Source organism: Elephas maximus, chromosome 3, assembly GCF_024166365.1.
Source record: "Elephas maximus indicus isolate mEleMax1 chromosome 3, mEleMax1 primary haplotype, whole genome shotgun sequence".
NCBI classification, from domain to species: domain Eukaryota; kingdom Metazoa; phylum Chordata; class Mammalia; order Proboscidea; family Elephantidae; genus Elephas; species Elephas maximus.
Genome location: NC_064821.1, coordinates 133,534,152 through 133,557,649, shown reverse-complemented (window position 1 = coordinate 133,557,649; position 23,498 = coordinate 133,534,152). Strand labels below are relative to the sequence as shown.

Here is a 23,498-nt window from a genome sequence, read left to right as displayed (position 1 = left end):
TTGTATGAAATCAGCTCAGGTGTACAGGTTGCTGATCATCAAGTGTGTGGTACAGGCTCTGTCCTACAGTCTTAGAGTGGCAGGGGTGATCGGTGTAGGTACCGGTATCTCTTTGCAGCAGATGGTCACACTCTTAACACGGCAGGGGGCTGAGAACTGTCTCCTGAGTGCCTGTGAGGAAAGCGTGTCCGTATTCCCTAGGGTGCACAGGTGGGTGCATTCTGCAGACGGACCTTGGGAACCCAATAGTTTTGGTTGTAAGGACTGGGAGTTACCAGTTTTCCTTGGACTCCTGTTGTGGGTAGCTGGGTGACCTGAGTGGAGCCGCCAGTCCTTATGCCCCTGATGTGGGTAGGTGAGGACCCTGTTTAATAGGCAAAGCGGTGTCAAATATCAAACACCCACCTCTTCACCGCACAGCTGAAACAGTTGGAGTCTGCCAACAAGAGCCTATTCTCCTGAAATAGGCCCACACAGGACCATGCAGGAGGGAAAGATATTCAAAGTCCACGGACCGTTTATGCCTGGACAGGATCTGCTTCTGCCCTGGGCTTGCCCAGTTAGTGAAGTTGGCAGATTTTCTTTTCCCCCAATTGTGAATTTATTCCTACTCCAAGGCTGGGCGCTTCATAGGGCCTACCTCAGGCCCAAGGAAATTAACAGCCACTAAAGCCGGCTTGGGGGCTGGGGACACGTTAAAATATATGCAAGTACTTAGATTTTGCTGAGAGCACTGTTCTTCTGGGTGGTTTTACCGTTCTTCTCTGGTTCCAGAGGTGTGAGTAGGCTGTGTGGCTGGCTGGTTCTTCCTGAGGAAGCTGAGGCCGAATTTTACTACCAGCCTGCTACAGCCACTCCTGGGAATGGTGTCTGAGGGATCCCAGTGATTCACATCTGGCAACTCCACTTCTGAACCATCTCTTCCTCCCCCTGCCGCTCAGTCCATTTCCTAACTTTGCCTTTGATGTTCAGGGCTCCTAGCTTGTCATAAATGTAATCATTTCACTTGTTTTTTTTCCAGTCTTTGTTGTAAGAGGGATCTCAGGAAGCGTCTGGCTATTCCTCCATCTTGGCCCCGCCTCCTCTCAGAATTCTTTATCTTTGGACTTAGAAAGCTTGATTATAGTATATCTTGGTGACTTTCTTTGGGGTCTGTCCTGTGTGAGGTTTGTTGAGGTTCTTGGATGGAAATTTTCTTGTCTTTTGTGATGATGGAGAAGTTTTCCAGCAATTCTTCAAAAATTCTCTAAGCATTTTTTTTTTGTTTGTTTGTCTCTCCTGGGATGCTGATAATGCATAAATTATTCCTCTTCAAAGTGTCCCACATAACTCTTACACTTTCATTTTTTTTCATTCTTTGTGCTGATTGTTCCTCAAACAAATTGGTATCAAGGGATTTTATTCTATTTTGCTAATTCTTTCTTCCATTGTTTCAATTCTACTTCTATGTCTTTTCTTTGAGTTATCTGTTTGATTTTTTTTGTTAGTCTTCTGAATTTCTAGTTGCTGTTTTGTATGATTTCTAATTGTCTGTCATTTTATTCTTGTTTTCCTGAATTCTTCTAGGGTTTTATTTGTGTTTACCTGATTTTGTCTGTGTTTTCCTTGATCTCTTTGAGGACCCCATACATAAGCCTTTTGAATTCCTAATCAGGAAGTTCCATTACCATCTCTTCCTCAGGAAGGTTTTCTGCCCAGTTATTTTGGTCATTTAGTTGAGCCATCTTATTTCTTTATATGAATTGGTATTTTCTGCTGTCTCCGAGGTATTAAGGTGTTATTTATTTATGGTTTTTGTTTTATCAGGAGAGTCAGGCATGCTTCAGTGATCACTTGTCTGGCACCAGAGTGGTGTTCACTTTCTGTCTACAGTTGGATGGGGCAACAGTGCGCAGGGCCAGCCCTCATCACTGTTCACTGTATGTGTGAGATAGCTGAAGGTGTGTTGGGTGGGTGCTGTCCAGCAGTATAGGAATGCTCACAATCACCAAGTGGGGTGGGTGCCTGGGGGGTGTGGAGGTACTCCCTCATTCAGAGGGGGTGGGGTGGTCAGCCAGGGGCTGTGTAGGTGCTCTATGTGGCAGGGGGGCAGGGTGGGCAGCCATGGGTCACGCAGGCACTCTCTCTGGCAAGGGAGGGGCCGGGCAGGCAGCTCAGGGTGAGGGAGTAGGGTGGATGTCCAGAGTTACGTAGGCACTCTCTTTAGTGGGGGGGGGGGTAATGGCTGGGGGTCATGAAGGCCCTCTGTATGCAGGGGAGGGACATGGTGGGTGGCCGGGAGTCACACATGCACTCTCCCCAGGAAGGGAAGTGTAGGGTTGGACAGCTGGAGGTGCACAGGTGCTCTCCCCAGTAGGGGAGGGGGGCAGGTGGCTGAGGGGTATGCAGGTGCTCTCCCTGGTGGTGAAGGGGCAGGAGAGGTGGCTGAATAAGGGAGGAGAGGGAAAAAGAGAAAAATAATTTTTAAAAAGGGGGCATGGTTTGTCATCTTATTCCACACTTGCCACCCTCCCTAACTGTCAGGCACTGCCACTGGAGAGTTGCTCTTCTCTTGATCCTGATTCCCTCCCTGCTCTTGTATGCCCAGATCACTGAAGCTTTCATCCCCTTCCTATACTTTCCTTAGCTCCAATCCATGCCCTGCTCACCTTGCTTCACGCCAGGTATGTCGAGAAAGTTTCTCTGTCTCCTTTTGGGAGTTCTGTGATGTTGTCTTCCTGTGCTCCTCACCCAGGGTTGCTGCTGGCTTTGGCTCAAAATGGCTCTGCTATGCCAAGCTGTCTGTCAGGGCATCTTCACTGGCTATCTCTCCCTGTTTGCTGCTGCCATTCAGTTTCTTTTCCCATTTGGTATTTAATTCTTTGTCCTTTCATTTTATCTCAGGGTTCCAGGGTTGTCATCTGTATCTGTTTCACTTTATTTCTTGGGTCTTTGCTGTAGAGGGATGTGTGGTGTATCTAACTAGGCTGCCATCTTGAAGCCAGATGATTGTTATGTACGATAAATTTTGAAAACCACTGCTTTATTAACGGACACCTGGTGGCACAATGGTTAAGCACTCAGCCTGCTAAACAAAAGGTTGGCAGTTCGAATCCACCAGTTGCTCCTTAGAAATCCTATGGGGAAGGTCTACTCTGTCCTACAGGGTTATTATGAGTCAGAATTGACTTGACAGCAATGGGTTTGGTTTTGGTCTTGGAGGTTCTACTAATGGTTCTCAGAATTGGGCCCAAACCAGCAGCATTAGCATCACCTGGGAACTTGTTAGAAATGCAGATTCTCAGCAGAGCTTTGAACCCCACTGACTATACAATTTCCTATATTTTTTCACACTCATCTTCAATCTTCCTGTTCTTTTGGGAAATTATCTCCACAGGGTAATGAATTATTATACCCTCTAAAATAGGGACTTTATGAGGAGGAGGAAACTTTAGGGAGTCCATGAAATCTCTGCAAAATTCTGCCTGTGGAAATATGAACTTTTGTCTGGAGGAAAGGTCCATAGCTTTCATCATTGTTTAAAAACAAAACAAAGACAATGACCCCCACTGGCCTACAGCAAATAAAAGAATTTTTGGCTAAAATGGTATATATAATTGATTGTTGGGTGAGGGTAAGAAAAGGAACAAGGTCTACTTGGATGATTCAGTTTAAAAAGAAGATAAATCCACATATCCTCCATCACTACCACCAGGAGTCATGGTGACTCCATGTGTGTCAGGATAGAATTGTGCTAAATAGGGTTTTCAATGATTGATTTTTTAGAAGTAGATTACCAGGCCTTTCTTCTGAGGTGCCTTTTGGTGGACTTGAGTTAGCAGCCAAGTATATTAACCGTTTTTATCACCCAGAGAGTCCAAATCCACATATACCAAACCCAAACCCACTGTTGTTGAGTCAATTCTGACTCATACTGACCCTACAGGACAGAAGAGAGCTGTCTCACAGGGTTCCAAAGCTGCAAATCTTTATAGACGCAGATTGCCACATTCTTCCCCAGTGGAGCTGCTGGTGGGTTCAAATCGCCGACCATTTGGTTAGCTGCCCAGTGCTTTTAACCAAGCGCCACCAGGGCTCCCAAGTCCACATATAGATCCATATAATCCATACAGTCTTTTCCCCCCAAAACGCTCAACTTTCTCTCCATGGTTTCAAGGAAAGAACTTATTTCTTAATCCCAGTTAAAGAAGCAACCAAACAGAACAGGTCAAAGGTACACTGGGCATAAACTGAAGCAATGCTTTATTGCAAACACAAAGCACCAATTAAACAAGGCATTGACACATGGATTTAACAAATGTCTCTTTGAACAGAGATGTAGCAAGCCCACCTTTCAAGTTCTCAGAAACAAGGACTCAAACCAGGAATCAAGCAAAGCATCAGAACAATTAAAAAAATATTACGCCATCACGAAGGGATATATATGTATATATAAAAATATTGTGTACTAGGAACAATGCTTTTTGAACCATAACCCTTGGCAAATATCTTCTGAAACAATTATAAATACAAACCATAAAGTGAAAAATGCCTTCTTCAGAACCAAAGAACCAATTTAAATGCAAATCTATGCAGAAAATATCATTACCTTCTGTAAACCTAGCTGAATATGGATGGATATCCCCAGTATACAACAGGGTTCTCTTTTCAGAGCTATAATTCTGCTCCTGAAGGGGTCATGATGTGTGTTCATTTCAAACATCACAGCATATCCCAATGAAACCTTAATAAGGTCAAGCGGAGGACCCTCTATAAAAAGGGAGTTGGCAATTCCATCCAAGTAGCATAAGCTCTAAGGAGCAGAGGAATTCAAGGAAGACAGCAATTCCTTTCTCTTTTCTCCCCCTCCCCAAGTTTTCTCATTTTTAATCTTCTTATGTCTGTAACCAAAAGATGTTTATTAATTTTTTAAAAGAATTTTGTGTAAGCAATCTATGAAGGAAATCCTTATGATTTCAAAGCCTTTGTGGGGAAGGTGTCTAGTCATGTCCAAGATCATTCTATCTGACAAACTCCATATTAAAAACCATCCTGTCCACATTGTGTCCTTGCTCCCGGGCTGAATCCAGGTCAGCAGATGGATTGCCTAGTCTATCCAATAGGATAACGTTTTCATTTGATTGAAATTCTTTACATATACACATGTATGTATCCTGTTTACAAAGTTTCATCACACGAAACTAAATTATGTAATGATTTATTTTTTGAGGTCTAAGACCCCAATTTAACTCCACTATGAAGAGTTGTTCTTTAAATGCTTTGTCTGCAGAGGTTTTACATGATACTCGTAGATTTTCAGGGCAGGCCCCAATTTTAACTGAAGTCCTGTCAACACATCATTCCTTGTCATCAATAGCAGGGATTTTCCGTCAATTTCCTAGAACAGAAGCAGAGGGTACAGCCAACATTTAAGTCCCAAAGCTCAAGGATAATGAAGAAAAAGCCTTTCTTTTGAAGTTCCATGGAAAACCTAAAGAAAACCCAAACTTATTGCCATCCAGTCAATTCTGACTCATAGCGGCGACCCTACAGGACAGAGTAGAACTGCCCTATAGGGTTTCCGAGGCTATAAATCTTTATGGAAGCAGAGTGTCACATCTTTCTCCCATGGAGTGGCTGGTGGGTTTGAACAGCTGAGCTTTCAGTTAGCAGCAGAGTGCTTAACCACTGCACCACTAAGGCTCCTTTCCAAGGAAAAAGTCAGAGCAATTTTCTCAAGCTAAAAACATTTCATTTTCAGTTGTGCTAAGATTAAAAAAACAAAAAAAATCATCTTTTTTTTATCTTCCATCTTCTACTTGTGGAAACCCTGGTGGTATAAGTGGTTAAATGCTATGGCTGCTAATCAAGAGGTCGGCAGTTTGAATCCGCCAGGTGCTCCTCGGAAACTCTACGGGGCAGTTCTACTCTGTCCTGTAGGGCTGCTATGGGTCGGAATTGACTCAATGGCAGTGAGTTTGGTTTGGTTTGCTTCTACTTTTATTTTTAAATTACATACAATCTACAGATGATCTTGTTTTCAAACACACAAATATCACAACTTATAAAACTGATGGCAAGCTTGGAGCATGTACCCTAACGATCAAAAATGTTGCTTCCTAAAGGAATACATTTTCTTTTTCTAAAAGGCAAAATAGGCAAAAATTTCTGCATCAGCGTGAACATTCTTTTGCTCTCAAAGAAGGAACAGCAAAAATGTAATCAGTCTTCTGACTGAAGTTGATATTTTCCTTACAAGCATTTTTATTGAACTGGAATAAGTAGCAAATTTAATGGAAAAAAAATTTGCCCAGTTCTGTATGCACTTGTTATTTCACATTATTCTTATAATTCCTATTATTTTTTCCTACTTTATTTATAGATATTGCAAGAGTGAGAAATAGATTATTGATATTTTGCTGTGACCTGGCATCTAGGCTTGTAATTCTTCCCTTTTTTTTTTTATTGGCTGCATAGTTCTTAGAATCAGTAACTGCAGAATCTGTAATTGCAGTTTCACAGGGTATTTAAATATTTGAAAACATTGTTGCCAAATGTTCCCTTTGTAACTAACCCAGCCTCAAATCAAAGACAAGTCAGATTTGTGATTTTTTTTTTAATTTGGTCTTGAAGTCACAATGCCAATTCCTTTCATATAAGAACAAGAGGCACCCAATTTGTCCAAACTCATACACTGGAATTCAGAAAAACACACATGCATATTACCTTGAATTCAACTGTTATGAAAGCCAGAAGAAGAATATTTGTCCATGGTGATATGTAATAAAAATTAATTTTCATTGATTTCATTCACTTCCATACTTTGGGAAAGCTCTTTGAAGTGAAACCAAACTTTTTTAATCCCCCCTCTCCCCTACACACATACGAAGAAAACATAGCAAACATCTTGACTCTTTTTTTTTTAATTAATTTTTATTGTGCTCTAAGCGAAAGTTTACAAATCAAGTCAGTCTCATACAAAAATTTATACACACCTTGCTATACACTCCTAATTGCTCTCCCCCTAATGAGACAGCACACTGCTTCCCTCCACTCATTCTCCTCATATCCATTCCAGCAGCTTCTGGCCCCCTCTGCCCTCTCATCTCCCCTCCAGACAGGAGATGCCAACACAGTCTCCTGTGTCTACTTGATCCAAGAAGCCTATTCTTTACAAGTATCATTTTCCATCCCATATTCCAGTCCAATCCCTGTCTGAAGAGTTGGCCCTGGGAATGGTTCCTGTCTTGGGCTAACAGAAGGTCTGGGACCATGACCTCCGGGGTCCTTCAAGTCCCAGTCTTGACTCTTTTTTATAACATCAACTGCTAAAAAACTATTTTGAGGTTTCTGAGAAGGTTTTTTCTTATGCTGCCTTTACAGGCTCAGGACTAGTGCTTTTGGCATCCATAGCCTACTACGGGAGAGCAGAAAGTATTAACTGTCACCATCAAGTGCAGTATGTACAAATAGATAGCACTGTAGCATGTGTAGAGTAGGTGATGTGATAATATATGTGGTATATGTTGCATTTTTGTTGAAAACTATCATGAAAAGTAGTTTTACCTGTTTATATACAAGGTTTTTTTTTTTTATTCTAGGATACATTGTTATTCATTCATATGCACAAAGATTACAAGGACAATGCAAAAATACAACAAATAATAGTGGTGAGGGCAAAAATAAATAAATAAATTCCTAAAAGAACTGTCTACATTAGAAAAGGTAGAGATTACCATCTGTATTTTATAGGCAAACCAAGAATCAAGCAAGAAGTTAACCTAAGATAAAAATGGTTTAGTTTACCAAAAAAAGGGTAGCATAGGATTTGCATTCTCATCTACCTACAGCCAAAGTCAATGTTCTTTTCATAACTCCCTTCTGCTTCTCTTAACACTTAGAATAAGTATGTGCTGTCTAGCTGGTCAAATTGGGACTAGAGTCTTAAGTTTCCTGGAGTCTTGCCAATCACTACAATGGGCATTGGAAAAATTACTCGCCCTCTTTGAGCTTGTTTCCTGTTCTTTAAAAGGAAAACCATCTTGCCTCAATTTCAGTATCAACCTCTCTACGCCGACAGCCCCTCTCTCCGTGGATCTTCAAGATTCCAAATACGACTGTGACAGGCAGAGGCTCTGCCAGCCACAAAATTTCCTTCCCCGTTCTTCTCCAAGTCCACTCTCCACACATTTCCCAACCAGAGGTCTTCACTGCAGGTACTCGGGAGACTACAAAACTTTGGGGCTTCTCATGAAACAGGTAAGGATCCCGAATACATAAAATGGTTTAAAACTTTTGGTAAAGAAACACTGAATGCTAAATATTTGTAATTGTTTACTGTGGGGAGAACCTGAGCTGATTCTTAGGGGACCTGGGTTCAAGAGGCAGACCAGCTGTGTGTGCTTGGTGAAGACTCAGCACACCTGTTCATGATTATACCCACATACTTCTGCCACTGCCAGACAAGGGGACACACTGTGCAACTTCAAAAAAATACCCACTTTTTGACCTTAGGCAAGTCCCTCCCTGTTATGTCTCCTGGGTGACTACTGCGGGGATACTGGGTTTCTGAAAGGATTCCATGAAATACTGCTCTTGCAAATGTTCCCTGGGCTATGTTATACAATCTCTTGGCATCGTCCTTTCCATCATCATTGACAGGAATATGGTCTTCATTTCACTTGTAAACTACCTAACACTAACCAGAACAGAAATTACTTTGAGCTGTTCTATGGTGTTTCTGAGCTTTGGAAATCTTGATTTTGTCAGCTACTAGAAGGCCAAAGTCACACATTAATTTGTGAGAGACAACTATTCAAAACCATAGCATACAAAGGTTGACAGGCCAAGAGTGAGACATTATTTAAGGATATAGGAACTGACTTTTCAATAAAGTAGTTTTTTCTACTTGTTAGGTGCCGTTGAGTTGGTTCCTACTCATAGGGACCCTATGTACAACAGAACAATGTTGAATGACACTGTATTTTTGTTATTGTTTTCTCCCTACAGTAAACAATTACAAAAATCAGGTGACATTCAGCACTTTTCTACTTAGCAAATAATCCTAAAGGTCACCTGCTAGTGACACCTACAGGTTTGAAAGACGGTAGAAGAGCTTTTGACACCTGGAAGGGAACACAGCAGCAGCTGTGAAGGTACTGTGAAATCATAGGAATCTGAATTCTAAGTCACTTCAAGGCTCATGCTCTCATCCTGAGTGCTGAGGTGCATACTGCCTCTCTTGGAATGTTTAAAAAAAAAATAGTAAAGCCGTTCCTGCTCGCCATCTTTCCTTTGCTGTTTGCTCATACTTACTAACCCAACCCAGTGCCATTGAGTCAATTCATACTTACTACATATTTTAAACAGGCATCAGGAAGAGATGACATCACTTTCATTTCCATACCACAAGAAAACATCCTTGACTGAGATGTGAATTAAAAAAAAAAAAAATCTTTGCAGGCAAAAATCCTTCCACAACTCAGCATTTTTGTCAAAAATCAAGTATGTCTGTGAAAAATGCTGAAATTTGGATTTTACTTAAGACAAAATGGAAAATCATGTTTCATGCTCCAATTTGATTTTTCCCTTTGTTCAGGAGACACACTGCAGTTCACCTCAGACCAGGGCTGGTAAAAGAAAGCACCATCTGGAAATGCCCGTTTTAGAATTCTTGAAATGCGTATCGTTTTCGTTCACACTTACAACAAAACATTCTTTTTAAACCATGACTACAGTAGCTCAGATATACGGAAGTAGAAGTTGGAGTAATGGGAGTGGGAGATTTAGGGCAAGACAGGCTGCAGTCTGAATCCTGTCTCTACAATTTACTGTGTAAATTACTTAATAACTTCCCTGAGACTCAGTTTCTTACTTTTATCCCTTGAATGATTTTGGAGATTAGAAATGATTCATGTACAGTACCTAGCTTAGTGCTGACATACAGGAGGTACTCAATAACCAACAGGTGGAAATTGATAGGCTTTCAAAGAAAAGGAATGTATTCAGATTCCAAATCTGCCTTCTGCTTTCTTTCTGGATGTGTGCTCAGTGTTTGAATGCTATCCTTTGCCAGAGGGATGCATTGAAATTTTCAAGTTCAGAAAATTTAATGAGATTAAAAAGGTTCAAAGACTACAAAAAACATTTGCCTTAAAAAATCACACACACAGGAAAATCCCTTGATTAAAAAGCGAATAATTTGTTACATAATTTCAACAAAAGATTGTGATGCAAACAAAAGCCAAATCTTGCCAGAGTCAGCATGGAACTGGCGGAACTAGAATGAGCACAGGACTCAAAGGAAGACAGGTTCTAATGCTGTCTCCATCAGTGACTTTCTACAAGGAGCAATTCCTCTGGACTTCAGTGTGCTTATTAGTAAAAATGAAAGGATGGAGTGTGACCGATTCCACCCAATTAAAAAAAAAATTTGCATGCATGCATATCACATTAAAGCCAAAACGATAATTAATTCACATCTCAGGGATCCTGTTCACACTTCTGTGTTAAAGGACAATCATTTGTTAGCTTCAGTGACACTTTTTATATTGATTTTATCAGTTGATTATGCAAAAACATTTACCCTTCAAGTTCCTGTTGGGTAATAACATACAGAATATTTGCACAGTTAATAAGCTCCAGCAAGGACTCCTGCATTGAAGTAAAGTTTAGAGTAGATAGGTGTAAATTTCCAATGAGGGCAAGATTCTAGATTTAAATATAACAAGTGAGTAAAATCCATAGATATTATAGCTCAGTAGATAAGCACTTGCCTTAGAGTAACACATTACTTCATCACTTATTAGGTGGAGCCTGGGGCATGTTACTTAACCTCTCTAAACCTCATTTCCTTATCTATATGGGGGAAGGGATAGCTACTGTATATCATTGCTGGAAGGATTATTGAGATAACACACATTAAGAAGAATTCCTGGCATCTACTGAGCACTCGGAAACCCTGGTGGCGTAGTGGTTAAGAGCTACAGCTGCTAACCAAAAGGTTGGCAGTTGGAATCCACCAGGTGCTCCTTGGAAGCTGTATGGGTCTGTTCTACTCTGTCCTATAGAATCCCTATGAGTTGGAATTGACTCAACTACAATTGGTACTGAGGACTCAATGAATGCTAGCTATTAAGAAAAAAACATGAAAGAAAACTTAACCCATTTAGTTTTTACTCTTTCTCTCTGCCAACATTACTCTATACCTAGGTAACTCTTTCAATTGAGTATGCTTGGGATATGTCCACCGGAAAGGAAGGAGGTGAGGTGAAAAAGAAGAAGCGAAGAGGCTAGGAAGCGAAAAGAGATATGGGCAATTGGATAACAGCAAGATATGGGGAAAAATTCACAGAAGTCAGTGGGATTTATGATACGACACTGCAACTGACTCAGATGGGCATATGTGTGGCAACATCTCCACTGTTCCTAATATAGAGTAGGAGAAAGAAGTCTCAAATTAGAGTGAGAAGACTTGGGCTAGAAAACCAACTCTGCTGCTAGTGTCAACATCTGGTCAATTACTCCCTTCCTCTGTGAAATGAGAGGTTTGAACTAAAGTGACCTCTGTCTGTTTCAATTCAAAACACTCAAAGATTGTAATTATGCCTTTGATAAACATCAAGACTCACCAGCTTTAGACGAAAGTCTTTCTGTTAAAGAACACAGCAGCAATTCCTTAGTATGCAGGTAGAAGAATCTAGTGAAATATTCTTTCTTTTTCCATTTCAGTCCTCCCCCTTACATTTTCTAGCACTTTCTTTGTAACAACTCTCTTGCCATTCACTATCTGGCTACACGTGGTGACCAGTCTGAAGTTTCCCATTCCACTGCTTACAAAGGGTACAAATGTTGAGGAGGAAGTGGGACTTGGTCCTGAGCCCAGGGATACAAAAGTGGAAAATCCTGTGTCCAACACAGGGGTCACATTAAAGAAGGAATTGAATCTCCTGGCCGTATCCACATGGCCAGTGGAAAAATAATCTCCTGAAAAGAGGTCTTCATCTTCAAAGATGTTCTGAAAGATGGCTTGCGGCCTCTCAAACAATAGTTCCTCCTCCAAGTGGTTTTCCTCTCTGCTGTCTCCTCTATTTTTCCTTCTCTTCAGGTTCCCTCTGGAATTGTCATAGTCATTGCGTTTCTTGGCATCAGACAGGACATCATAGGCCTTTGCTATTTGTTTGAATTTCTCCTCAGCTGTCTCTTTGTTCTCTGGGTTCTTGTCTGGGTGTACTTGTCGTGCTAACTGGTGATAAGCTTTCTTAATACCAGAGAAGGAAGCATTCTGAGGCACTCCAAGTACTTTATAGTAATCTACCATGTTTCTTTACAAGGCCTTCCCTCGTTAGACAAAAAGATTATTTCCTGAAGAATTTCCACATAACTTCGGAAAGAAAGATGATGAGCTATTCAAGTTCCTCTGAACCTTGTCACATGATTCTAGGGATGAAGTCTCTTCTGTGGGAGAAATTCCTCTTTTGGTGTAAGTACCCTCCACACTCCCCCACCCCCACTCCCTGTAGCTCATTGTGGGTGGAGTGACTATGATCTCAAAATTCTCAGCCAATGACTCTCATCTGATGCTGCATTTGCCTTGCAAGCCTATTGGTGGAAAATCTGAGACGAAAAATAAACATATTGTAAAGCCTTCACCTTGTTTAAAAATTCATGCTGAGCAGCTTGTTAACAGAGAGAACTATTTGTATGGCTCAAAGAGGAATCTTTACCTCATCTGTTAAAGTAACAGTCACACTTAAATAAGATACAAAATCCATTTTGACTCATTGTGAGGGCTAATACCTTCAGTGACCTAATGGGTATCACTTTGTGTTACTTAATACTTGCTACCTACACATGGTAGATGAAAAAGGGACTGTATTAACCTTCACTTTTAGAACCTACTCCTATAATGTGTTCTATCAGAAGAGTCCTACCTCTGAAACCCTGAAAGTCCAATATCCTATTTATTTCCTCACCTCCATTAAACCCACTTTTTCATTTCAGCTTTACCTTCTCCAGGGCTATAAGTTCCCTTCAGACTCTTTTGTACTACATTTGAACCCCATGGCTGACCGTGGGACCCTTTCTTTAACCAGCTCTTACAAATCTTTAGGATCTTAATCTTCTACTGCACCTACTCTACAACACCCCATACAAGTACAGTCCAGCAACCCAGCTTCTCTAACTCTTATACCTGGTATGGCTGGAAAAAAACAAAATCAGGTAACCATGAAGATGAAACACTATATATTTGCAGTGTACCAATCTCAGTTCCACCATGTGTCTATCAGTTTGTCGTAATGTGGTGGCTTGCATGTTGCTTGTGATTCTGGACGTGTTGCTGCTGGTATTTCAAATACCAGCAGGGCCACGCCTTGGTGGACAGGTTTTGGCTGAGCTTCCAGGCCAAGATAGACTAGGAAGAAGGACCAGGCAGTTTATTTCTGAAAAAAATGGCCAGTGAAAACCTTATGAATAGCAGTGGAACACTCTCTGATACAGTGCCAGAAGATGAGCCCCTCAGGTTGGAAGGCACTCAAATAATGACTGGGGAAACACTGCCTCCTCAAAGCAGAGTTGACCTTAATGAGGTGTGTCATGGACTGAATTATGTCCCCCCCAAAATGTGTGTATAATTTGGCTGGGCCGTGATTCCTGGTATTGTGTGATTTTCCTATATGTTGTAAATCCTGCCTCTATGATGTTAATGAGGAAGGATGGGTGGCAGTTGTGTTAGTAAGGCAAGACTCAATCTACAAGACTGGATTGTGCCTTGAGGCAATCTCTTGAGCTATAAAAGAGTGAAGTGAGCAGAGAGACAGGGGGGACTTCATACCACCAAGGAAGGAGAACCAGGAGTAGAGCATATCCTTTGGACCCGGGGTTCCTGTACAGAGAAGCTCCTAATCCGGGAGAACACTGATGAGAAGGCTGCCTGAGAGAGAATGCCTTTCCCCTGGAGCTGACGCCCTGACTTTGGACTTCTAGTCTACTTTACTGTGAGGAAATTAATTTCTCTTTGTTAAGGCCATTGACTTGTGGTATTTCTGTTATAGCAGTACTAGATGACTAAGACAACATGCATGCAGTCAAGCTTTTGAGACCTTTATTTGCTGATGTGGCACAACTCAAGATGAAAAGAAACAGTTCGAAACATCCATGAGTAATCAGAATGTGGAATGTACAAAGTATGAATCAAGGAAAATTGGAAGTTGTCAAAAACAAAATGGAACGCATAAAGACTGATATTCTAGACATTAGTGAGCTGAAATGGACTGATATTGGCCATGTTTGAACAGGAAAATCATATGGTCGACTATGCCAAGAATGACAAATTAAAGAGGGATGGTGTTGTGTTTATCGTCAAAAAGAACATTTCAAGATCTATCCTGAAGTACAACACTGTCAGTGATAGGATAATATCCATAGGCGTACAAGGAAGACCAGTTAATACAGCTATTATTCAAGCTTACACGCTAACCACTAAAGCCAAAGATGAAGAAATTGAAGATTTTTACTAACTTCTGCAGTCTGAAATTGATCAAACATGCAATCAAGAGGCATTGATTATTTCCAGTGATTGGAATGCAAAATTTGGAAACAAAGAAGAAGGACTGGTAATTGGAAAATATGGCCTCAGTGACAGAAATGACACCAGAGATCACGTGATAGAGTTTTGCAAGACCAACTACTTCTTCATGGCAAATACCTTTTTTCAACAACATAAACGGCAACTATACATGTGGAGGTCACCAGATGGAATACACAGAAATCAAATAAATTACATCTGTGGATGTAAAAGCTCAGTATCATCAGTCAGAACAACGCCAGAGGTCAACTGTGGAACAGACCATCAATTGCTCATTTGCAAGTTCTAGCTGAAGTTGAGAAAAATGAGAACAAGTCCAGGAGACCCAAAGTACTATCTTGAGTATATCCCACCGGAATTTAGAAGCCATCTTAAGATCTGAGGCACTGAACACTAATGACCAAAGACCAGATGAGCTGTGGAATGACATCAAGGACATCATATATTAAGAAGGTAAGAGATCATTAAAAAGACAGAAAAGAAAGAAAAGGCCAAAACGGATGTCCGAAAGACTCTGAAAGTTGCTCTTACACATAGAGTAGCTAATGTGAATGGAAGAAATGATGAAGTAGAAGAGCTGAATGGAAGATTTCAAAGGGCAGCTAAAGAAGACAAAGTATTATAATGAAATGTGCAAAGATCTGGAGTTAAAAAACCAAAAGGGAAGAATACACTGGGCATTTCTCAAGCTGAAAGAACTGAAGAAAAAATTCAGGCCTCAAGTTGCAATACTGAAGGATTCTACAAGGAAATGTTTTTCTTTTATTGTGCTTTAAGTGGAAGTTTATTCATGTTAATTTCTCATACAAAAATTAATACATACATTGTTTTGTGACATTAGTTGCAGTCCCCACAATATGGCAGCACATCCCCCCTTTCCACCCCGGTCTTCCTGTGTGCATTCAATCAGTTCCTGTCCCTCCCTACCTTCTCATCCTGCCTCCGAACAGGAGCTGCCAATTTGGTCTCGTGTATCTGACTGAACTAAGAACAACATTCCTCACATGCATTATTTTTTGTTTCATAGTCCTGCCTAATCTTTGTCTGAAGAGTGGGCTTTGGGAATGGTTTCAGTTCTGGGTTAACAGAGCATCTAGGGGCCATAGTTTCGGGGGTTCCTCTAGTCTCTGTCAGACCATTATCCAGGGGAAAATATTAAGCGACACAGGAAGCATCAAAAGAAGATGGAAAGATACACAAAGTCACTGTAACAAAAAGAAGTGGCCAATGTTCAACCATTTCAGGAGGCAGCATATGATCAAGAACTGATAGCATTGAAGGAAGAGGTCCAAGCTGCACTGAAAGTGTTGGTGAAAAACAAGTCTCCAGGACTTGACAGAATACCAATTGAGATGTTTCAACAAATGGATGCAGTGCTGGAAGCGCTCACACGTCTATGCCGAGAAATCTGGAAAATAGCTACCTGGCCAACCGACAAGAAGAGATCCATATTTGTACCCATTCCAAAGAAAAGTGATCCAACAAAATACAGAAATTACCAAACAATATCATTAGTGTCACACAAGTAAAATTTTTACTGAAGATCATTCAAAAGCAGTTGCAGCAGTATATCGACAGCAAACTGCCAGAAATTCAAGCCGGATTCAGAAGAGGACATGGAATGAGGGATATCATTGCTGATGTCAGTTGGGTTATGGTTGACAGCAAAGAATACAGAAAGATGTTTACCTGTATTTTACTAACTACGCAAAGGCATTAGACTGTGTGGATCATAACAAATTATGGATAACATTGCAAAGAATGGGAATTCCAGAGCACTTAATTGTGCTCATGAGGAACCTGTACTTAGATCAACAGGCAGCCATTCAAACAGAACAAGGGGAGACTGTGTGGTTTAAAGTCAAGAAAGGTGATTATTCAATTGTATGCTGAACAAATAATTCGAGAAGCTGGACCAAATGAAGAAGAATGCGGCATCAGGATTGAAAGAAGACTCACTAACAACCTGCAGTATGCAGGTGACACAACATTACTTACTGAAAGTGAAGAGGACTTGAAGCACCTACTGAAGAAGATCAAAGACCACAGCCTTCAGTATAGATTACACCTCAACATAAAGAAAACAAAAATCCTCACAACTGGACCAATAAGCAACATCATGATAAACAGTGAAAAGACTGAAGTTGTCAAGGATTTCATTTTACTTGGATCCACAATCAACACTCATGGAAGCAGCAGTCAAGAAATCAAACAATGAATTGCATTGAGCTAACCTGCTGCAAAAGACCTCTTTAAGGTGTTAAATAGCAAAGATGTCACTTTCAGGACTAAGGTGTGCCTGACCCAAGCCACGGTGTTTTCTATCACCTCATATACATGTGAAAGCTGGAAAATGAGTAAGGAAGACAAAGAAGAGTTGATGCCTTTGAATTATGGTATTGGGAAAGAATATTCAATGTATTATGGCCTGCCAGAAAAACAAATCTGTCTTGGTAGAAGTACAGCCAGAAACGCTCCTTAGACTTTGTCTCACATACTTTGGACATATTATCAGGAGGGACTAGTCCCTGGAGAAGGACATAATGTTTGGTGAAGTAGAGGGTCAGCGAAAAAGAGGTGGACCCTCAACAAGATGGATTGACACAGTGGCTGCAACAATGGGCTCAGGCATAACAACGATTATGAGGATGGTGCAGGACTGGACAGTGTTTCCTTCTGTTGTACATAGGGTCGCTATGAGTCAGAACCAACTCAATGGCATCCAACAACAACAGCAATCTCAGTTGTTTCAGCAGAATACTGCAACAGTTCTTTTATTTATCAGCTCCCTCCATTCCCTCTGGCAGCCAATCTTACCCTTTATTCCTCTCCTCTAGTTTCTTATTAAATCTCTACCTACCTATCTTACTCATCTAGTACTGCTGTAACAGAAATACTACAAGTGGATGGCTTTAACAAAGAGAAATTTACTCTCACCATCTAGTAGGTTACAAGTCCAACTTCAGGGTGTCATCTGCAGGGGACGCCTTTCTCTTTCTGTCACCTCTGGAGGAAGGTCCTTGTCATCAATCTTCCCTTGGTCTGGGAGCTTCTCCATGTAGAACCCGGGGTCCAAAGGACGTGCTTTGCTCCCGGTGCTTCTTTCCTGATGGTATGAGGTCCCTGACTCTCTGCTTGCTTCCCTTTCCTTTTATCTCTTGTAAGATAAAGGGTGGTACAGGCCACACCCTAGGGAAACTTCCTTTACATTGAATCTGGGATATGACCTGAGCAAAGGTGTTATGTCCCACTGTAATCCTTCTTAACCACAGGCAGAGATTATGATTTATAACACATAGGAAAATCACAGAATGGAAGACAGCCACACAATACTGGGAATCATGGCCTAACCAAGTGGACACATATTTTGGGGGGACACAATCCAATCCATGACACCATCCATGTCCACCCCCAGCAGAAGAGCTTGTCTCTTGTTTAGCAAAGGAAACAGAGGCTGTGAGGAGCTCACTCAATGCCCCTAAGGGCAAGGGCAGTCTTATCTATATCTGCACACATCACCATATATGATCTAGGCTTAGAGGAAGATATCTCAGTATGAATCTCCCCATACTCTGTTCATCTCATCTCTTTCCATATCCTCAAAGACTTTGCTTCACTTAACTGTCCTCAATTTCCAGTAATTTTAACCTGTTTAATACTTCTGGCTACTTTCCTACATGTAAATAGGTTTGCGCGTCTCTTCCCTTAGACACTCATGCCAATATGACCCTCCAGCTACTTTCTCTCTTTGCTTGCCTACCTCCCACTCACTCCTCAACTTGGAGTCAAGGGTCCTCCACTTCCCAAACAGTCATCCGCACTCCTCCCCAACACCACTGAAATTCCACTGGCACATTTAACCATCAACATATTAATTTCCAGATCTGATGATACTCCTAGATCCTGCTGGACTTCACTTTTTTGAAGTATTTGATCATCTTATTCACTGTAGTGGGTTGAATAGTGTCCCCCCAAGATTCATGACCACCAGGAATCTCAGAATATGACCTTACTTGGAAATAGGGTTTTTGCAGCTGTAATTAGTTAAGGATCACAGGATGGATCCTAAAGCCAATTACTAATGTTCTTAATAAGACAAGGAGAAGACACCGAGAGATGCAAAGAAAAGGCCATGTAACACTGGAGGCAGAGACTGAAGTTATGCTACCACAAGCCAAGGAATACCTGGGGCTACCAGAAGCCGGAAGAGGTAAGGAGGGATGCTTCTCTAAAGACTTCAGGGGAAGCATGGCCCTGCTGACACCTTGATTTTGGACTCTAGCCTCTAGAACTATGAGAGAATAAATTTCTGTTTTGTTGAGCCACCCAGTTTGTGATACTTTATTATGACAGCCCGAGGAAACTAATATATTGACCATTTCATTTTTCTTGAAACTCTCTCCTTCACTGACTTCTGTAAAACCTCTTAGTGGTTCTCTTCTCACCTCTCTTAAGTATTCCTTCTTGGTTGATTTTGGTAGTTACCGTTCTTCTAGCAAATAAAACCTTAGTGTTCTCCAGGGTGCTGTCCCTGGCCCTTTTCTCCTCCCCTTCTAAATGCTTCTCTCATTCTCAAGCACTCTTAGGGCGGCTGATGATTCTTGTATCTCTGTTTCTGGGTGTCATTCTCCTGAGATGCCTGCTAGTTATTTTCACTTAGATGCCCTACAGGGCTCTCAAACTTAATGTGCTTCAAACTGTGCTCATCATATCCCTCTCAAAACTTAACTTCCAAAAAACTTGCTAGTCATCCTGGTTAATAGTGCCACCTTACAATCATCTAAGCGGACGACCTGGCAGTCATTCAAGGCTCTTCCCTTCCCTGCCTCTGAGCGCTGGGCTCAGTGCTGGGAATACAGCAGAGAAGCGAGACAGGACAAAACTTCACCCCTCCATTGGCAATCATCCACTAAATTATTTTGACTCTCTTCCCAATAGTTTCTAATCTATCTCTTCCTTTCCATCCCTAGTGGGACTATTACAGTAGCTGTCTTGCCCTCGGTCTCCTTGTTCTCCAAGCCACTTTCGATATTTTTCAAAAACACAAATCTCATCATGGTACCACCCACTTACCATCCTTCATTGGTTCCCTGGTGCATCTCAGGTAGTCTCTCTTCTGCCAGGCAAACCAGACTCTCTGTTATTTCAACCCCTGTCTATCTTTCTGTCTTATTCCTTGGCATTCCTGCTGCACACTTTCTTCTCTAAGCAGATCAGTTTCCTAAGATAAACCATATTGTTTCATGTCCCTATGCCTTTGTGTTTGATCTTCCCTTTGCCTGGAATCTTCTCTGCTTCCCTCTAATATCTGTAATGGTTTCCGTGGTTTGGGGATGGGCATTATTTTAATAGTTTTATATTTATTTTAATGAGCATTAGGATAAACTGTAACAACCATGGAAACAAATGAATAAGTGAATAAGCCAAAGAAGTGCCACACACCTGGCTGTCATATAATGTCTTATAACTGCTGTCATTTCAGAGGAATGATTTAAACAACGATTTGGGCATTTTAGTTTCTAGAAATGTATTCTATTTCAATTCAGAAGGTTCCTTACTAATCAGTTTTTTTTTTAATTAACTTTTATTGAGCTTCAAGTGAACACTTACAAATCAAGTCAGACTGTCACATATAAGTTTATATACACCTTACTCCGTACTCCCACTTGCTCTCCCCCTAATGAGTCAGCCCTTCCAGTCTCTCCTTTCATGACAATTTTGCCAGTTTCTAACCATCTCTACCCTCCCATCTCCCCTCCAGACAGGAGATGCCAACACAGTCTCAAGTGTCCACCTGATATAATTAGCTCACTCTTCATCAGCATCTCTCTCCTACCCACCATCCAGTCCCTTTTATGTCTGATGAGTTGTCTTCGGGAATGGTTCCTGTCCTGGGCCAACAGAAGGTTTGGGGACCATGACCACCGGGATTCCTCTAGTCTCAGTCAGACCATTAAGTCTGGTCTTTTTATGAGAATTTGAGGTCTGCATCCCACTGATCTCCTGCTCCCTCAGGGGTTCTCTGTTGTGCTCCCTGTCAGGGCAGTCATCGTTTGTGGCCGGGTACCAACTAGTTCTTCTGGTCTCAGGATGATGTAGGTCTCTGGTTCATGTGGCCCTTTCTGTCTCTTAGGCTCTTAGTTATCGTGTGACCTTGGTGTTCTTCATTCTCCTTTGATCCAGGTGGGTTGAGACCAATTGATGCATCTTAGTTGGCCACTTGTTAGCATTTAAGACCCTAGATGCCACATTTCAAAGTGGGATGCAGAATGTTTTCATAATAGAATTATTTTGCCAATTGACTTAGAAGTCCCCTTAAACCATGATCCCCAAACCCCTGCCATTGCTCCGCTGACCTTTGAAGCATTCATTTTATCCCGGAAACTTCTTTGCTTTTGGTCCAGTCCAGTTGAGCTGACCATCCATGTATTGAGTATTGTTCTTCCCTTCACCTAAAGCAGTTCTTAGCTACTAATTAATCAGTAAAAAGCCTCTCCCACCCTCCCTCCCTCGTAACCACAAAAGTATGTGTTCTTCTCAGTTTATACTATTTCTCAAGATCTTATAATAGTGGTCTTATACAATATTTGTCCTTTTGCCTCTGACTAATTTCACTCAGCATAATGCCTTCCAGGTTCCTCCATGTTATGAAATGTTTCACAGATTTGTCACTGTTCTTTATCCACGCGTAGTATTCCATTGTGTGAATATACCACAATTTATTTAATCATTCATCCATTGATGGACCCCTTGGTTGCTTCCAGGTTTTTGCTATTGTAAACAGAGCTGCCGTAAACATGGGTGTGCATATATCTGTTTGTGTGAAGGCTCTTATTTCTCTAGGGTATATTCCGAGCAGTGGGATTTCTGGGTTGTATGGTAGTTCTATTTCTAACTGTTTAAGATAACGCCAGATAGATTTCCAAAGTGGTTGTACCATTTGACATTCCCACCAGCAGTGTATAAGAGTTCCAATTTCTCCGCAGCCTCTCCAACATTTATTATTTTGTGTTTTTTGGATTAATGCCAGCCTTGTTGGAGTGAGATGGAATCTCATCCTAGTTTTAATTTGCATTTCTCTAATGGCTAATGATCGAGAGCATTTTCTCATGTATCTGTAAGCTGCCTGAGTATCTTCTTTAGTGAAGTGTGTGTTCATATCCTTTGCCCACTTCTTGATTGGGTCATTTGTCTTTCTGTGGTTGAGTTTTAACAAAATCATGTAGATTTTAGAGATCAGGCACTGGTCGGAGATGTCATAGCTGAAAATTCTTTCCCAGTCTGTAGGTGGTCTTTTTACTCTTTTGGTAAAGTCTTTAGATGAACACAGGTGTTTAATTTTTAGGAGCTCCCAGTTACCTGGTTTCTCTTCGTCATTTTTGGTAATGTTTTGTATTCTGTTTATGCCTTTTATTAGGGCTCCTAAGGTTGTCCCTATTTTTTCTTCCATGATCTTTATCGTTTTAGTCTTTATGTTTAGGTCTTTGATCCACTTTGGAGTTAGTTTTTGTGCATGGTGTGAGGTATGGGTCCGGTTTCATTTTTTTGCAAATGGATATCCAGTTATGCCAGCACCATTTGTTAAAAAGACTATCTTTTCCCCAATTAACTGACACTGGGCCTTTGTCAAATATCAGCTGCTCATATGTGGATGGATTTATACCTGGGTTCTCAATTCTTTTCCCCTGGTCTATGTGTCTGTTGTTGTACCAGTACCAGGCTGTTTTGACTACTGTGGCTGTATAATAGGTTCTGAAATCAGGTAGAATGAGGCCTCCCACTTTCTTCTTCTTTTTCAGTAATGCTTTGCTTATCCAAGGCTTCTTTCCCTTCCATGTGAAGTTGGTGATTTGTTTCTCTATCACCATAAAAAATGTCATTGGAATTTGGATCAGAAGTGCATTGTATGTATAGATGGCTTTTGGTAGAATAGACATTTTTACTATGTTAAGTCTTCCTATCCATGAGCAGGGTATGTTTTTCCACTTAAGTATGTCCTTTTGAATTTCTTGTGGTAGAGCTTTGTAGTTTTCTTTGTATAGGACTTTTACATCCTTGGTAAGATTTATTCCTAAGTATTTTATCTTCTTGGGGGCTACTGTGAATGGTATCCTAATCAGTTTTGTATTCATTTCTCTTATTGTTAGCACTACCTGTTTGCCTGTTAACTCTTTTCTCAATTTTCATGGGCTGAAACGATACATCAGCAGAATTTGAATTGTCACTTTTCCTACTCATTATGCTATAAAATATTTTAAGCATTTCAGTAGCCAACAGTTGTGAAGAAACATTCAAGTTTCAAAGCATCCTGAATATTTTCAATTCTCAGTATTATTAAATGCCAATAAAGCAATAAATGTTATTTCCAACCTGTGGGGTTTTGATTAGTCTAATTCAGAGTTGGACTTGCCATGAAGCTAACGAAACTTAAGCTTTACCTTAGCAATTCTGTATTCACAGTTTTGTAATTGTTTTTTTTCCCCACAGATGGCCCTTAGAATTGTATAAGCTTCAGGAACCACAAAACCTGGATTTGTCCCTGGTCTAGTTAGAAATATCCATGAAGAATCACGTCACTTGAAAGACATCTGGCCATGATTTACAACACTATGCTCAGGGCTGTTCTGATTGGCTTCCTACATTACTGCCCCATTTTGAAGTAGTGTTACTTGTCAATTTGTAGCAACAAGAAAGTTTACTTGTCTCTATTAAGTCAGTAAACTCATTAAAAAGTAGCAAAAAAAAAAAAAAGTGCCAATCTTTGCATCTCAAGTCAATATTTAAACAACCATGCTAGGTATTTTACAGAAAAATACTGTTCTCATTCATGGTGTTTTGGAAAGTAAAGACATTATAGAGTAAAACTAATTTGTCACCATAAGTTGTGTATTGTTTTGGCATGATCCTCTGAGGGGAAAAAAAAATATATATC

At 40.8% G+C, this 23,498-nt stretch overlaps 1 protein-coding gene across 1 annotated transcript in view; it reads right to left on the bottom strand.

Moving 5' to 3' along the window:
• Nucleotides 1-4,209: 4,209 nt before the first annotated feature.
• Nucleotides 4,210-23,498, bottom strand: part of SAMD13 (sterile alpha motif domain containing 13) — a gene marked incomplete at its 5' end in the record, with an annotated part of 52,854 nt that continues 33,565 nt past the window's right edge. Inside the window, one exon of the mRNA XM_049875553.1 lies at nucleotides 4,210-5,377. Coding sequence (XP_049731510.1) covers nucleotides 5,234-5,377 — 144 coding nt within the window. The remainder of the gene's footprint in view (nucleotides 5,378-23,498) is intronic.